Genomic DNA, 18,215 nt, shown 5'->3' with positions numbered 1-18,215 from the left:
TTTAACAATATTCCTTTTCCCGGGCGGTGCCCAGAGCACGGAGCGCGCGCGTGCCTAATCTAACAGGGCCTTCACATTCAATGCATAATGCCTGTGCGCAGCGTGCTGGGCACTAATGCTTCTGTTACAGCGTATGCAGAATCATTACTGGACTTCTGAGCCTTGTATTCAAAAGCAACTTTGTTAACACATGAGAATAAATTGCAATCTATCCCCTTGATGTACCCACTTTATTACTTCATTTGTATTTATTTGTATTTATTTATTTTATTTGTATTGCGTGCCTGGCACAAGGGCATCTGGGCGCAATTTCTAACTATTATGTGTAAGGAATTACTAAGATGTAAGCAGACTTTTAAATTATAATGAATGGTTTTAGGACTGCAGACCTGCATTTTTAATTTGCTACAGGACTATCGAGCATGTTACTGAGTGGCTAAATAAATGATGTCTGTACCGACATTGAGAATGGGTTTCCTTAGAACACAATAGATTCTAATCATACATTTTTAATTATAGACTTTATTGTTTATATATGTAGGATTTGATGTTTTATTTATTTGTGTTGAGATTAATTGTTTTTATTGTTGTGTACTCTCATAGAATGTTTAATTCTGAAACAAAGAAGTAGTGAAAAATAAATAATTAATATCCTGTAATGTTTGATTGCTGTCTTGATATGAAATGTAGAAAACCGATCTGCTTTTCTTAAACATTTGTTAGCAAAAGTGGTGGAAGTGGAAAAAATGTAAAAGGGGGATCCCACAAGAGCCGCGATGGGGGCAGAGTTTGGAGGAGGGAGCGGAGTTTGGAGGAGTTCAGAGGGGCCAGAGCTGGCCGTTAAAACTCAGCTCAAATGAAATGTTCAAAATAATAGTTTTCAAATGGAGCAATGTCTTTCATGCTGCTTCTTTCCAAATTCCACACTGTTCATCAATTCCACTGTAAATCACGTCCATGGCAGTGATGCACTCAAAATATGACATCATGTCCACGTTACAATCGCTTTGGGCTCCCCTCATCTGATGAGGTGTGAAGGCAAGCTGTACGCACCAGGGTAGGGCTTACATGTGAGGAGGTAGTGGTAAGGAGTCTATTTTGCATAGCATTTGCCAGACTTTGGAAAAATTGTTGTCTAGGGGTGACTATATCAACCTTTCTCCCTCAATGCAAAAAGTAACCCCTGGAAATGTTATAATATTGGCAGATATTGTTGCAAGTTTGGTGAACTCAGCGTGCCTGCATCCTGCTGCAACATGTGCTGTAAAATGTGTTGCTTTGATCTTGGGATGAGTATGCCTCTCTCACTTCACTCAGTGTAGGAATGTGGGCCCCATAGCGAAAATCAAAAGCTGGCACCCATGAATGAACACATCTTAAAGACGTATATAAACTGGTAGTTACATTGTCCTTACACCTTAGAAGAAAGTACACAAGACAAAAGAGCATTGGGCATTGGAGAAAAAAAATCTACATCAGAAAAATAGCCTGAGAGATGTTCCAATAACTACGCTGGCAAAGTATAAAAGGTGCTCACCTTTTAAACCCAGCAATCTATAGGGCAATATTCCCATGACAACAGAATTCAAATATGAGACATGTACTTTGATGACAATTGTATGTGGTGTTGTGGGTAAGCGTCAACACTAGGAATGTAACAACCAGGATGAAATCCAGGTACCCCAAAACATGCACAAGATGGCAGGTCTCAAAAACACCCAAGGGGTGTTGTGTCTGCTGCCTGGAAAAAAAACAACACTGTCCGCCCACGTGTATCCTTTCCTTGTGCCCTGAAAAGCAGCAAATGGCCACAATCAGGGAAAAATAACCCCTACGGTCTCTAGGATTGCAACCTTCTTTGCCCCATCCTGGGCAAATAGTCAATACTCACTTGTCCTCTCGTCTATTACTGTCTCACCCCCATGTTTGGCTTTCAAAAATACTCTATTTTGTAATGATAACTTGAAAAGTACACAAACCATAGTTAAGTGCTTGCAGATATATATAAATCCGTATAGAAACATGCTGGGCAACAAGCTTTCAATTGTGGCATTATCCCCGCCACCATGAATATAAAGGCTGCAAATACCAGAATGCAATTCAACAGAAGGCAAAAAATGGCCTGTTGATTTTGAAAATGTGTTTTCAAGACTTAAGACCTCATTACAAAATGTAATGTGTGAATAGCTGACCTATGTGTGTTTCAATGTTTGACAAAATGATTCATATATAATGTGAGGTAATAGTTATATTGTAATTAAAATAAACGCTGGTTGGTATGATAAACATGAGCATGTGAAAATAAGGCAGATAATTTAAACCAGTTTGGGCGGGTATGGGGTATGTTTAACTTTCCTGGAGAGGGGCATAGATTTGGGAAGATAACTGGTGCTTTGCGTGTGCCTTCACAATAAAAATGTTCCTTTGCAGTTCAGAACACCGAAAGTTAACGTGTTGCCCAAAACAATGGTCTCTTTAAAGGGCCGTCACTTGTAAATCCCTCCCGCTTTGAATGCTTTGCTTGAAGAACGGAAGTGTGAGGCAGCACTTACGGGGCCTGCCGGGTCTGATGGGCTGCTGGGAGGAGGGTATTTGCCTCGAGCACTACGCAGCAGAAGGTGCCGAGCCTCGGGCCGGCCCTGGCTGACAGGCCACTGAGGGTGCTGAGCAGGAACACTGTGCTCCTGGTCGGCATCCTCAGTGTCCTACCAGCAGCACACCTCTCCCGTACGCCACCCTTGAGGGTGCCGAACGGGAGAGGCGTCCCACTCCAAAATGTCCCGGTCTGAACTGCTTGTCAGGGCCGAGGCAGGCCGGGTCCAAAATCCGGGGAGACATATGATGATGGATCTCAGACCCGGCAAGAGCCGGGCCCATTGAGCAGCGCTGGTTATCAACATTACAGTGACGGATTGGGGAAGGAAATGACGAACGATATATAAACTGCACATCATTCTGTGCAGATTTCAATCTTACACATGCTCTGAGATTTCCCGAACACCAGGGTGGGCTTTGCTCTTCAGTGGGTCTTTGAGCCCTTCTGATGTTTCTTCAAAGGAATTTGTATTTGTATTTAGTTTATTTATATTGCGCACCTGGCCCAAGGGCATCGAAAGATAGCCAACTGTAGAGCCTGCATGACATTCTGAGACCCGAGACAGCTCGGTGAGCTACGCTCTAGCTGTTGAGATAAGTGCTTGAGCTGCAGCTTTATGTTAGGACCACTGCGGCTCCAGTCTTTCTTCTAGGGAGGGTAGCTTGAGGACCCAAGTAGTACAGAGGTGGATCAAGTCAATAAACCCGTACCCGTTAGTTTCATCATTACAACTGGGCCTACTCGGTGTTTGATCATCATTGTGGGATGATAAATGCATGTGTCCTGGCTTCATCGACTGGAAGCAAGAGTGTTAAGTACTTTGTGAAGGTATCTCTGTGGGGGTAAACTAGATAGGTATATGTAGAAGGGAAGGGGGTGTAGGATGGTGGGTAAGGGGGGCTCGTAGGAGGCATGTGGAAATCCCCCCTAGGAAAAGAAAGACAACTAAGTCACCTACCATCAAGTAACTTACCACACTCATTGATTTCTGACATCACCCAGGACTGCTACATTGTGTACTGTTAAATTGGAGTATACAGCACTGAATAAAAAACAAGCAAACCTGATCAATTATAACATGTTTGATCAAATAAATATTAGATAAGATGAATTTAGTGCTGAGCTTGCATCCAGTCGGAACAACCAAAAATGATGCAAATCATCGTCCTTAAAATTCCATGTATGTAAATGTGCGCTGAAGCGGCGCGTGCTCCCTGCAGATACCCAGAATACCTGGCGAGAGTGTGCAATGTAAAGGCTGGTGAGCCCAGGCCTATGTGAGCACATTTCACAATAATACTCAGGCAGCCTCCCTCCCCCCCCCCCCCGCCACCCGGGAGGGGGCGCGGGCGGAGTGCAAATGGCTGTTTTACCTTGGCAACGGTAGATCACAGATTAAAACTAAATGTTAACTTGATACCGGAACATGAGACCTTAAGACTTGTGTACAAACCATAATAAACCTTTTTTTATTTATTTACATGATGTTCAGTGCAGTTATCCTGGCCTGGTTATACAGAGGCACTTAATGCAATCCACTGGTTTCGCTTTCCTCAACACTTTCACATTATTTAAGGCCTTGACGTCAGTCCCTGGGAGGCGGGGGAGGGTCACTGCGGGCATATACTGGGGCCTGGCAGGAGCATAAGGACATGTCTGGGAGCAGAAGCCAAAGAGCGCCTGGAGTCAAGGCACGTCAAGCACTATGTCCTTTGTGTGATGTGAACCGGTTGGTCCATGGCGGCCCCAGGCGGCCTGTTGGCTCTGCCCCTTCTCCAGGGGTGGGTGGCACGAGGCCCGTGCCAGGCGCCCATCCTTTGCTTCCCCTGCCCGTGTCACTGAAGTCTGTGGCGCTGGGCGCTGGGGTGCTGCTGGTTTCGCGGCGTGCGCCTGCACCCAGCATTCGTCCTATTGTCATATAAATTAGCAGTGTGTGAGTCTAGAGGGGCAGGGGCTCAGAGGGGCGTTTGCGAGGTCCGGCGCTCGGAGCAGAGCACGGGGGGCTGCGGTGTGCACAGCTCGGACACCGGGGGGCACTTGATGACGCTGGCCTGGTGCAGCTCGCTGCTCGCCTCAGTCCTTTCGCTGTCACTCGGGGCCATGTCCAGGGACTCGGAGTCGCTGCTGTCGCTGTCTGCCTCGGACCTGCTCGGGCTGTGCTCCCGTGGCGCGTCCACCTGGCCGGGGCAGGCCTCGGGCTGCTCGGCCTCGTCCTCCTTCTCCTTCTCCTTCTGCGCCTGCGCCTCCTTGGAGTGCCTCCACTTCATGCGCCGGTTCTGGAACCAGACTTTCACCTGAGCCAAGGAGACAGCAGCAAACCATTAGACGGAGCACAAACAGAGAAAAAAACACACACGCACGCATTTCATCAAGCGTCAGAATGGCGCTAGCTAGCAAGGCCGATAGCCACCCACTTAAGGGTGCATATTTACGGAAATCATTGTACATTCTGTCCATACTGACTTCTGAACTGCCCTGCCACAACGACAGCAGAATTCCCCTAGCGTACCATGCCTTTACACGCACAGAAAGGATGGGGTCTTGGGTTGAGGGTGTTGATGGTGCTGTAGTAAGAGTTAGAGTTAATATTACAGCGCTTAGAAGCTTGAAGAACCTGCCTTGAAGCACTAAACAAACCTCCAATGTATTGTTTATTATATTTGCAAAATGGCATAAGTTGAACTATGCAAGGGTGTGCATTAGCTAGAGATGTTTTTGAATTGCAAAGTAACAAAAATCAAGCACAACATAACGTGCGACAATTTAAAAGATTTTTTTAAGACACACTAAACCGTTGTTGTATTAGAGAGATCTGATTTGAAATCCTCAAACGAAATACGGTCGCTGCGGTGTGAACCGCGCGATCAAAGATAAGCGGCGACCACGCGCAGGCGCGGGCGTGATGTACCCTGTAAGTAACCAGCAGACCTGGCTCACTGGGGGAATAGAGGCGCTCTACTAGAGAGGAGCAGACCACCAAATGCCGCCTCCAAGAAGAGCGCAGGAGCATCCAGCGCTCTGTGTGCCTGGGGTTGCGAGCGCCTTTGGTGGGGGCCCGGTGGGGGTAGCGCCCGCATCTCTGCAGAGCACAGTGCCCCACACAGTAGAGACCAGAGGGCCCCCCAAACACCTGTGCTGTCTGGTGATGGGCGCATCTTAGGCAAGCATGTTGCGCAGGTCGGGATCGCTTGTGCTTATTGAAAGTAAAGTGCGCACCATAGCGGCGTCTTCTTTTCGGGACATCAGTGTGAGACTCTCGGGGAAGTGGTGCAGGACTCTCTCAAGGGCCGCGAGCTGCATGGAGAGAGGTTGGGAGCAATATCTGCCGTGCTCATTACGGCTCCTGCCATGAGTACTGTCTCCTGTTCTCTTCTCTGCGCAGCAGTGTCCAGTGCGCAGCGCATCTTTGGAGAGCAGGCCGGGGCCCGGCGGGCCAGGCATCCTCTGTGACCGTTGCAGAACTCGCTCTGAGAAGCCTTGATTTCGCTTCCGCAACAGCCCCGCTCCGTTGCGCAAGCCCCCGATGCAGCTAGAAAGGAAAGGCCGAGCAGCGGGTTCTCGCGGTCTTTCGGGCTGTGGTTATTGTACAAGTTGCCACATCTTCCAAAATAAACAGGATGCTTTGGCAAGGTTGGAAAAGGGGCCTGTGACGTCCTATTGATTGCCCTGTTGCAGTAGTATTCGCCTGAAATACCGGTTAATCAGTATATTGCTCAGTATATGGCTGAATTATGTCTTCCTAATCCCGCAGCACGATTCTGATCAATATATAAAAAGAGCTCTAATGTAATTTCTCTAAAAAAAATCTGATCTGTAAAAACGCAACTGCTCGTTTGGTGAGAGTACAATAGCACCGTTCTTCTGAACATATGTATCATACAATTATATTAATCACAATCATGTTCTGTGATAATTCTCTAAAATATTTGAAACAATGGCTTGCTAAAAAAAAAACATTGACGTGTTGATAAATGCAGCGCCTAAAATGCCCGAGTTTTGGCTTCGCAGCGACCGGCCATCTTTTCACGTTAATCGGCTAAAGGTGCGTGCCAGGGGCTGGGTGCGTGGCGTGCTCTGGGTGGGGCTGGTGTCATTAAATGCGGTTCATAGAATATGTACTATTAAAACTGCGGAGAAGGTGGGAGAAATCCACTAGAAGTGCTGTATTAAAAAAAAAGTTCAACCCGCTAACTTCTGAGAGAGCGAATTTAAAACACTGCAGCGCCCCTTCTAAGAATTCGGTGCGGAATTCCCAGGCCCCAGTGAACGGCCAAAGACATTGGCAGGTGTGCACAGCTGACGCCGAGAGCACGTCACTGGCATTCTAACGAAGATCGGTAGACAGTGTTTTGGGTTTGATTCCAAACTCCCCAAAACCTACACCACCCACAACTGGAAGCTGGCCCAGCGTTCTAGTTGGGAAAGCAACGGTCAAAGATTTCCATGTCTACAATGTTAGTGCAGTTAAACTTCCGTGTCTACAATTTTAGTGCAGTTAAACGTGGGTTCCAGTGTGTCCGAGTGCATGCACACTGCGATTCATGGAATGATTTGCATGGTGCAAAGTGACTTTTCAAGGGGGCAAAGGGACTTTGCACTTCCAACAAACTTTACACTGATTCATGGAACAGTGAAAAGTCACATTGCACCGCAACGATACACTGTGCATTGCTCCATGAATCAGGGTGCAGAAGTGGAAAGTGCAGTAGTTTGCGTTGTTCCATGAATCGACGTGTTTGTTACTTGACAAGTCACTTTGCACAGTGCAAATAATTCCATGAATCGGGGCCTGTGAGGGGTTCGACATCGTGATATAGGTGCGCAAAGGAAAATAGCAGTGGACACTAGTCGTTACATAAAAAATAAAAAAAAAACACACCAAATGTTCTATCAGATTAAACCCCGCCACCACCTGTTAGGAGCGGCGGCTGTTTTCCCTTGGGCGCATCTCCCTGACGCTTCACCTGCAATGGCAGGGTGAGTGCCCCCATTCCTAAGCGTTGGAATAGGGGCGCTAATGGGGGGAGGCTCAGCCCATCAGAAAGTGCGGGGTGCAGTCAGTATCTACTGCAATGCACTGTATTTTGAACATTCTCACTTCAAAGGCAGGCGGGGAAACAACAATGAAATTCCCAGGTGCGAGTCCTTTCAACAAGACGGGCCCGATTCACCGAGCGTTTTCCAACGGGGGTTTGCCATTATAAAACGCGTCGGTGAATTAGGCCCGTTCCTCTCGAGGAGAAATTCTCCTTCTCTGCACCATTCTATTCAGCGCACCCAAGAGAAAGTTAACATGTGGGAACGCGCCTTTTCTTTGTCCAGAGAAACCGTTTACTTCTACATTCTCCGAGTGCATGTTTATGTTAAACCCGTTCACGTTCAAACAACTTTGCAATTAAAATGCTCAAGTTACCAAGACAACCTTGTTATTTAAATACTACAAAATAAAACCTCAATTAATGTACTGACTCCGTTTGCTATTAGTTACTACCAAACTAAAACATGTTTTCCTCACCACTCAAACCCCCAAATATGTGTTTGAATTACCACTGGGCGCTAAAAGCCTTGTAGAGCTTGGGAGGGGGTAGTTCTCACTTTGGACAGTGACCCTGCCCCAATGCACGGTCCTCAGCTTCACGCCGTGCCGTGATATGTGGTAAGGTCATTATGCCATAATAATGCCCCCCCATAAGGCTGTATTATTACAGCGTTTTATTGGTACTCAATGGTATCACCCTGGGATGGGTGAAGGGCTGAGTGAAACATGCCGGATTCGATCTGAACGGGTTGCGTTCATACGTGCTACCCTGGCAGTGGCGAGCGCTTAACCCACCAATACATCGCTAGTACTAGACACAACCGATGGCCAAACTAATGTGGTCTTTTAAGACTCAACAAATCATCCTTTAATGATATTAGACTTTTTTGGCCCAGACTTACGGCCGGGGGCTAGCAGTCAACAATATAGGGTGGTCTTTATTTCGGCACTGCTTCCAGTGTCCCCCTAAATGTGTACACGGCCCATCATCACTTTTGCACCCAGCAACACACAGGGGGGGGGCATCGTCCCAGCGCGCCTCACCTGGGCATCGGTGAGCCCCAACATGGCGGCCAGCTGCTTCCGGTCCGGCTTGGTGACGTACTTCTGGATCTCGAAGCGCTTCTCCAGGCCTTTGCGCTGCAGGTTGGAGAAGACCGCGCGGGACCAGGAGCGCTTCCGCTTGTAGGTCTGAGGCATCGTGTCCTTGGTGAGCACCGCATAGGGCCCTGGGGAGCAGAAAGGGGCAGGTGAGGCAGACACGCAAAGGCCATGTGAACACCCACACCCCAAACAATTAAGAACAAGGCGGACGAGCACACCTTCTGTGCGTGTGCATGGTCGGCTTATTGTGTCTACAAAGAAATCAGAACCGAAAACTGGCAACGAAACACGTGATTGCCTCGTGCAGTAGCTGTTCTGCCAGGTGTGCGGAGCTGGCACAACTCACCACGGTAGCCGCTTCTTTGCATTTTTTTCACTTAAGTTTTGTGGGCAAGACCTGCAGACCCCCGTGTACGCCCCTCCCGCCTCTAGCTTGAAACCTATATATATATATATATATATATATATATATATATATATATATATATATATATATACACCCTTGCCCTCAACCCCCTTAAATATGCCACTTAAACGGATGGAGTGTGTAGGCCGTATACCAGGTGTGCGTCTGACACATTTCTCCAACACAGCACACGCCTGCTTTATAATGCGGGTGTGAATGGTGCAATGTCTTTAATCATTTCAATTGGTATCTAGATCTAAAGGGTAGACTGTCCTTGTGCACTTTTCTGCCTCGGCCGCCACTGTCAGGGGTGGGGGGGCGGCACACAGGGAGGGGGCAGTACCTGGAAAGGTGTCCTGGAACTGCTGCTGCGCTGCGCTCCGTGGATGTGCGTGCAGGGGGCCCAGGACGGAGGAGGCCTCGGGACCGGGCTCTAGCGCTGCGAAGAACTGGCCGGCGGAAGGCTGCAAGTGGGGGGCGTGCGCCCCGGTCTGTCGGCTTGCAGTTATTAAGGAGGTCAGATCTGCGGTCACAGAAACAAGGAGAGCGCTGTTATATATGGTCAGTCAACATCCCACGCCTCAAACAGCCGAGCACTGTGTGCGCCTCTCTTAGCGATGGTGCAGCATGTAGCGCTGAGGTGCGGATTTAGGCGCCAGGCGCTGCACTACAGTAACTTGCACAGGTGCGAGTGCAGCTTTACGCGGTGTTAGCACTAGAGCAGAACATACACCGGGGCGAGAAACACAGGGCTGGATCACGTAATTTGCACCGATGACTGGCAGGTGTGCACTAGGATTGGCAGATTATCGCAGATATATACAAAGACCAGAAAGGGCAAAATGCGGCATGTCACAGGCCCAACTCATGGAATTTTTTTGCACGGTTCACAGTGACAATTGCACTGCTGAAAAGTGACTTTGCACTGCTGAAAAGTGGCTTTGCACTGCTGACACAAACCATGATTCATGGAACTGTGCAACGTGTATGTGTGCAGTGTAATGTCCGTGCATAGTTATTTTTGCAGGACAAAATTACTTTGCACAGACTTTGCACTGCAAAAATACACTTTGCAAAGTTCCAAGAAGCAGGTTTGTGTCGGCAGTGCAAAGTCACTTTTCAGCAGCGCAATTGTCACTTTGAACCGTGCAAAAAATTCCATGAATCGGGCCCACCCGTTTCTGCACCGGTCACTCAGTTCCATGCCATGTTTTGCACTTGTAAATTGGGGCAAATGTCAGTGGCATGTATGCAATCCAGAGACTAGAGTTCTATTACAGAAATATTGCATGTGCGCAGGTGCAATGAGCACTGGGTAAAAGGGCCGTAGTGCAAACAACTGTTCTAATGGATTTTTGCGCCAAGGCGACGTTTGCCCTGGTGCCCCTGGAGCAAAAATACATTGAAAGAATGTGGGTTTGCATTAGAGTATGTTTAAGGGCCTGATTCGCAGACGCGTTTCACAGTGGTGCAATCCCATAGGAAAACGTGCAGTGAATCAGGCCCTGCACCGATGGTAAGCACAGCAACATAGAGCGGATTCTGCCCATGCTTGTTTGCAGAAGGGCAATGTTCCCTGCTAGAAGGAGGTGAAACACTGCTCTGGTGGAAAGATGCGCAGGGCCTGATTCGCAGCGCGTTTTTCCGCTCGATATCTGTTTCCCTAGCGCATCTGTTTCCCTAGCGCTAAAGCCACCCACATTTGCACTCGCACCTGTGCAACATTTCTGTAATTTAGTGCAGAAAACACCATTAGAACATACATGTGTGCGTCATTTGCAACGCACCCCTGCTCTTGGTGCCAACTGGGATTAGGACCGTGTGCAGGTAGACCAGTCTATGGGCCCGATTCATGGACTATGTGCCTGGTTGAGAATGAATTTGCACTGCTGAAAAGTGACTTTGCACTGACGACAAAACCCCTGATTCATGGAACCGTGCAAAGTGTATTTTGTCCGGGCAAAGTCATTTTGTACTGCAAAAAGGACTATGTGATGACTTTGCCCGGACTTTGCACGGCAAAAATACACTTTAGGGGGTTCCATGAATCAGGGTTTGTGTGGGCATTGCAAAGTCACTTTGAACTGTGCAAATATTCATGAACTGGGCCCAATATGTCCAGTTTCAAGTCGTTTGGGTCATTCATTGAACAATAAGGTGTACTTATAGTGGGGTTACTTCTTTTTAATAAAGCAATACAAGCACCTAAGTTCTTTGTAACGCTAGACACCCGGAATACTGCTGTGTATCGGTGCAAGGCATCGTGACTATCCTGGTTACTAGCGGCGCGCGGTGCACTCCTCAATAACAAGCCATTATCTGCTTCGCGGTCTAATGGCTGCAGTTGGTGTTTAGATGTAACCAGTGTTTGCCTCAGCACCCGTAGATCTGTGCATACAGATGCGGCCAGTGTGGGCCGCCCCCGGGGCCTGTAGGTGGTGCGCCAGGCCCTGCGGTGGGGCGACTAGAATCAATGCCCGTGGGACCGAAAGGGACAATTCCCCCAGCTCTGACTTCACAGGGGCCCGCTTCTGAGACAGCCGGCTCGGATTATCAGAGGAGAGTGAGGGGGCACCTTCGTACTGGGTGTGGGGGGCAAAGAGGAGACAGACCTCGCCGCGTACATATCACCCTGGCCGGCTTGATAGCCCCGTCAGGGAGAAATCAGACCGCCTGAACGTACACACACATGTTCCTGCGCAGTGACACTCCACTGTGTGTAACTTATAACCGGCATCACTCCCCAGACGGCCTGCGTGTTGCTTATCCCAGAACGGGTTCCTCCTTGTATAGATTCGGACCCCCTTGTTTTCCCATAAAAATATCCCCTTGGAAATTGGTGGCCAGTGGGGCAAATACATTTCAAATGGAAATTTTAATTATGATATGTTATTTATCACGTGCTTAATACCCAGAGGATTCTAAGCGCGGACCCGTGGATGGAACTTGTGTTGCTCCGTGTCGTCTTGCTTCCAGGGAGAGCACGGTACCCCTGAGCTATCCTCCCGAGACAGTTCGACCAGAATTTCCGTTAGACGTGCTAAAACGTATGTGCTGTACAGACCATTCCCCTGGTTTACATATCCCGAGCTGCATAAGGAGGGGCACCTAACACCCCCGTTTTGTGTGGCTCTAAACGCTAGCGCGTGCATGCCGGAGGCCTCTGTGATGTGCGTGGCGTGTGCGTGCCGTGTGGAATAATACAAGGAAGGCTCGCAAAGGGCCGCGCCAGGACCTACCTCTCAGGGTGTTGCCTTCCCTCACTTTGGGATCAAACTCCGAGGACAGGATGCGGTCGATGCCGAACTTGAGGTCTTTGCTGGCTGGGGCGGGCTGGGCGCAGCCCAGAGAGTAGCGCCCGCCGGGGGAGCCGCAACGCACCCGCGGGTGCTGGTGGTAGGAGGAGAGCGGGGATAGCCGGGGGCTGTAGGGGTCCACGGGCGTGGGCCTCAGCGGAGAGGCGGCCTGCAGGTGCGAGGGGCCCGGCTGCAGGCTCTCCTCAGCGCCCGGCTGCCGGTGGTGCAGAATGTCCGCGATGCAAAAGGAAGGCTTCTTGGCGCTGTCCAGGGCGGGGTACACCGCCGCCCCCGAGCAGTACGCTGACCACAGGCTGAATGAGGATGCGTAGAAGGGGGCCAGCCCGGCCGCCGTGGTGTACATGGCACGGGTCTTTACTGCCCTGGGTCAAAAAGTTCTGGGCTGGTTCGTCGATACTGCGCCTTCTCAGTCTTTGACCCGGGGGAATGTGCGCACCAGCGGGAAGTTAGCGCAAAATCCGCCGCAATCTCAGCCCAGTCTCGGGGATAGCGCGCACTCTCCCTCTCCCCTCTGGCCCGTGCAGTGAGGACTCTGTGGAAACTCTCCGCACTCGGGCAGCTGGCCCGACTCTAGCACTCCTCGATCCCGCGCCGCTGATTGGTCGGCCAGCCAGTGAGTCACAACGGGCAGCCGTGTACAGTGCCGAAAGGGCTCGGACGGGGCGTGACGTCCTCGGGCCGGAGCGGGGAGGGGCAGTCTGAGGCCACGCCCCCTAGCCCCAGCTGGTGTCTCCTGAGGATTTCCTAGCACTTTTCAGCACCCCAGGGTGGTCCGCCTCCTGCTCATTATCCTCCATGCCCGGGCGGGGGAACGGAGGGGCTTGTTTATTTTTAGAAGATATGTCAAAACAGCACGGCCCAAACACACACATGTAAATAATACCCAAATTACTGTATATCAAATGCGAAGACGCCCATACTGACGCAGAACCCTGCATTCCTTTCCCTGCACACGACGATACACCCGGGAGGAAAAGCAAAGTGCATTGAAACGGCACCCCGCTGCCCAGCAGGAGGCATACCCGAGAATTAGGGGCTGAAATAATGAATAAAAAGGACATTGGTGGGTGGCCCAAGTCACGGCAGCTAGAGCGCTCATTAACCAATGATTGCCCCTTCCCGATATCTCAACCCGTTTAAATAGTAGTTGAATTGAAATGGTTACATTACTATTGCTTATAACCAGTAGTCTAATTGGTTTATATTTTGTATTGTCATTATTACTATGTAACAGAACCAGTTTACCATCTTAACATCTTGTATTATTATTATTATTACTATCACTATTTCGTTTTCTTCTTCGTCTTCTTCTTCTTCTTCTTCTCCTTCTTCTTCTCCTCTTCTTCTTCTTCTTCTTCTTCTTCGTCTTCTTCTTCTCCTCTTCTTCTTTTCTTCTTCTTCTTCTCTTCGTCTTCTTCTCCTTCTTCTTCTCCTCTTCTTCTTCTTCTTCTCCTTCTTCTCCTCTTCTTCTTCTTCTTCTTCTTCTTCTTCTTCTTCCTCTTCTTCTTCTTCTTCTTCTTCTTCTTCTTCTTCTTCTTCTTCTTCTTCTTCTTCTTCTTCTTCTTCTTCTTCTTCTTCTTCTTCTTCTCCTCTTCTTCCTGCTACTAAAGGTGATGGTAAAGTGGGTACAGGTTGGTACATGATTTAGTGGCATCAACCCGGCTATCTTTTCCTTTTTAGAGGGGCTTCCCGGGAAATAGAAGTCCAAATTACCCGGCTGTCATTTTCTTAAATAGAAGCCCAAATCACCCGGCTGCTATTTCCTTGTTGTAGGGTCTGTCTGGAGAATAGAACCCCAGTCACCGGCCGTTATGTCCTTGCTAGATGGGATGCCTGGGAAACAGAACCCCAAATCACGGCTGTCATTTCCTTGCTAGATGAGCTCTAAGGGGAACAAAACCCCAAATCACCAGGCTGTCATTTCCTTGCTAGATGAGCTCTATGGGGAAAAGAACCCCAAATCACCAGGCTGTCATTTCCTCGCTAGATGAGCTCTAAGGGGAAAAAAAACCCAAATCACCAGGCTGTCATTTCCTCACTAGATGAGCTCTATGGGGAACAGAACCCAAAATCACCCGGAAGTTATTTCCTTGTTGTAGGGTCTGTCTGGCGAATAGAACCCAAGTCACTGCCCGTTATGTCCTTGCTAGATGGGATGCCTGGGAAACAGAACCCCAAATCACCCGGCTGTCATTTCCTTGCTAGATGAGCTCTATGGGGAACAGAACCCCAAATCACCAGGCTGTCATTTCCTCACTAGATGAGCTCTATGGGGAACAGAACCCAAAATCACCCGAAAGTTATTTCCTTGTTGTAGGGTCTGTCTGGCGAATAGAACCCAAGTCACTGCCCGTTATGTCCTTGCTAGATGGGATGCCTGGGAAACAGAACCCCAAATCACCCGAAAGTTATTTCCTTGTTGTAGGGTCTGTCTGGCGAATAGAACCCAAGTCACTGCCCGTTATGTCCTTGCTATATGGGATGCCTGGGAAACAGAATCTGAAATAAACCGGCTGTCATTTCCTCACTAGATGAGCTCTATGGGGAAAAGAACCCAAAATCACCCGGCTGTCATTTTCCTGCTAGATGGGCTCCATGGGGAACAGAACACCAAATCACCTGGCTCTCATTTCATTGCTAGATGAGAGGTGAACAGAACCCCAGATCACCTGGCTCTCATTTACTTGGTAGATGGGCTGCCTGAGGAACAGAACCCCAAATCAACCGTCTGACATTTCCTTGCTAGATGCGCAGCCTGGTGCACAGAACTCCAAACCACCCAGCTGTCATGTCCTTACTTGATGGGCTCCATGGGGAACAGTACCCCAAATCACACAGCTGTCATTTCTTTGCTAGACTAGCTGCCTGGTGAACAGAACCCCAGATCCCCCGGCTGACATTTGCTTGCTAGATGCGCTGCCTGGGGAACAGAACCCCAAATCACCCGGCTGTCATTTCCTTGCTAGATGAGCTGCCTGGTGAACAGAACCCCAAATCACCCGGCTGTCATTTTCCTGCTAGATGGGCTCCATGGGGAACAGAACACCAAATCACCTGGCTCTCATTTCATTGCTAGATGAGAGGTGAACAGAACCCCAGATCACCTGGCTCTCATTTACTTGGTAGATGGGCTGCCTGAGGAACAGAACCCCAAATCAACCGTCTGACATTTCCTTGCTAGATGCGCAGCCTGGTGCACAGAACTCCAAACCACCCAGCTGTCATGTCCTTACTTGATGGGCTCCATGGGGAACAGTACCCCAAATCACACAGCTGTCATTTCTTTGCTAGACTAGCTGCCTGGTGAACAGAACCCCAGATCCCCCGGCTGACATTTGCTTGCTAGATGCGCTGCCTGGGGAACAGAACCCCAAATCACCCGGCTGTCATTTCCTTGCTAGATGAGCTGCCTGGTGAACAGAACCCCAAATCACCCGGCTGTCATTTTCCTGCTAGATGGGCTCCATGGGGAACAGAACACCAAATCACCTGGCTCTCATTTCATTGCTAGATGAGAGGTGAACAGAACCCCAGATCACCTGGCTCTCATTTACTTGGTAGATGGGCTGCCTGAGGAACAGAACCCCAAATCAACCGTCTGACATTTCCTTGCTAGATGCGCAGCCTGGTGCACAGAACTCCAAACCACCCAGCTGTCATGTCCTTACTTGATGGGCTCCATGGGGAACAGTACCCCAAATCACACAGCTGTCATTTCTTTGCTAGACTAGCTGCCTGAGGAACAGAACCCCAAATCAACCGTCTGACATTTCCTTGCTAGATGCGCAGCCTGGTGCACAGAACTCCAAACCACCCAGCTGTCATGTCCTTACTTGATGGGCTCCATGGGGAACAGTACCCCAAATCACACAGCTGTCATTTCTTTGCTAGACTAGCTGCCTGGTGAACAGAACCCCAGATCCCCCGGCTGACATTTGCTTGCTAGATGCGCTGCCTGGGGAACAGAATGCCAAATCACCCGGCTGTCATTTCCTTGCTAGATGAGCTGCCTGGTGAACAGAACCCCAAATCACCCGGCTGTCATTTCATTGGTAGACGGGCTACATGGAGAACAGAACCCCAAATAACCTGGTTGATATTTCCTTGCTATATGGGCTGCCTGGGGAACAGAACCCCAAACCACCCAGCTGTCATGTCCTTACTTGATGGGCTCCATAGGGAACAGAACCCCAAATCACCTGGCTGTCATTTCCTTGCTAGGCTAGCTGCCAGGTGAACAGAACCCCAGATCCCCGGACTGACATTTCCTTGGTAGACAGGCTGCCTGGGGAACAGGACCCCAAATCCGCCGCTGACATGTCCTTGGTGGATGGGATGCCTGGGGAACAGAACCCCAAATCCCCCGCTGACATGTGCTTGGCAGATGGGATGCCTGGGGAACAGAACCCCAAATCCCCCGCTGACATGTCCTTGGTAGATGGGATTCCTGGCTGGGGAACAGAACCCCAAAACCCCTGTTGACATGTCCTTGGTAGACAGGCTGCCTGGGGAACAGAACCCCAAATCCCCCGCTGACATGTCCTTGGCAGATGGGATGCCTGGGGAACAGAACCCCAAAACCCCTGCTGACATGTCCTTGGTAGACAGGCTGCCTGGGGAACAGAACCCCAAATCCCGCGCTGACATGTCCTTGGTGGATGGGATGCCTGGGGAACAGAACCCCAAATCCCCCGCTGACATGTCCTTGGTAGACAGGCTGCCTGGGGAACAGAACCCCAAATCCCGCGCTGACATGTCCTTGGTGGATGGGATGCCTGGGGAACAGAACCCCAAATCCCCCGCTGACATGTCCTTGGCAGATGGGATGCCTGGGGAACAGAACCCCAAATCCCCCGCTGACATGTCCTTGGTAGATGGGATTCCTGGCTGGGGAACAGAACCCCAAAACCCCTGTTGACATGTCCTTGGTAGACAGGCTGCCTGGGGAACAGAACCCCAAATCCCCCGCTGACATGTCCTTGGTGGATGGGATGCCTGGGGAACAGAACCCCAAATCCCCCGCTGACATGTCCTTGGCAGATGGGATGCCTGGGGAACAGAACCCCAAAACCCCTGCTGACATGTCCTTGGTGGATGGGATGCCTGGGGAACAGAACCCCAAATCCCCCGCTGACATGTCCTTGGCAGATGGGATGCCTGGGGAACAGAACCCCAAAACCCCTGCTGACATGTCCTTGGTAGACAGGCTGCCTGGGGAACAGAACCCCAAATCCCGCGCTGACATGTCCTTGGTGGATGGGATGCCTGGGGAACAGAACCCCAAATCCCCCGCTGACATGTCCTTGGCAGATGGGATGCCTGGGGAACAGAACCCCAAATCCCCCGCTGACATGTCCTTGGTAGATGGGATTCCTGGCTGGGGAACAGAACCCCAAAACCCCCGCTGACATGTCCTTGGTAGATGGGATTCCTGGCTGGGGAACAGAACCCCAAAACCCCCGCTGACATGTCCTTGGTAGATGGGATGCCAGAAGCCATTTCATTTCGCTTTGCCACTCCTGCACCAAGAGACAGCAACAGTATCGATTCCATAGTGTCACGTTATTTGATGACATCTGCCTGGGATTGACACAGTGTTACATAATTAAGGACACCTGAAGACGCGTCAAATAAATACGCGGAAAGCACGCTCCAGGTTCCTCACCCGTGCGCCGCACGGCGGTATAGCGATCGGATCTGGGAATGAATGTGTTTCGGGATGTGCGCCAGCTCTTCTCGCCTTCAGAATCAAGT

General features: G+C 49.9%; 1 protein-coding gene across 2 annotated transcripts; it reads right to left on the bottom strand.

Annotated features, from left to right (window-relative positions):
* Positions 1 to 4,043: 4,043 nt before the first annotated feature.
* HLX (H2.0 like homeobox) lies at positions 4,044 to 13,103 on the bottom strand. 2 transcript variants are annotated; one of them, XM_069608598.1, is made up of 4 exons: positions 12,384 to 13,103; positions 9,488 to 9,667; positions 8,679 to 8,863; positions 4,044 to 4,890 (listed from the first exon to the last, which is right to left on the bottom strand). In XM_069608598.1, the coding sequence occupies exons 1-4, from the start codon at positions 12,802 to 12,804 to the stop codon at positions 4,552 to 4,554; spliced, it is 1,125 nt and encodes a 374-aa protein (XP_069464699.1). In that variant the 5' UTR covers positions 12,805 to 13,103; the 3' UTR covers positions 4,044 to 4,551. The 2 variants fall into 2 exon arrangements, with proteins under 2 accessions (XP_069464699.1, XP_069464700.1); XM_069608599.1 differs by lacking the exon at positions 9,488 to 9,667 and having other exon boundaries at positions 12,384 to 13,074.
* Between the last annotated feature and the right edge of the window lie 5,112 nt (positions 13,104 to 18,215).

This window comes from Ambystoma mexicanum, chromosome 4q (assembly GCF_040938575.1).
Source record: "Ambystoma mexicanum isolate Mex_15411 chromosome 4q, UKY_AmexF1_1, whole genome shotgun sequence".
Lineage (NCBI taxonomy): Eukaryota > Metazoa > Chordata > Amphibia > Caudata > Ambystomatidae > Ambystoma > Ambystoma mexicanum.
The sequence above is the reverse complement of the archived record's forward strand: the minus strand, read 5'-3'. Positions and strand labels throughout refer to the sequence as shown.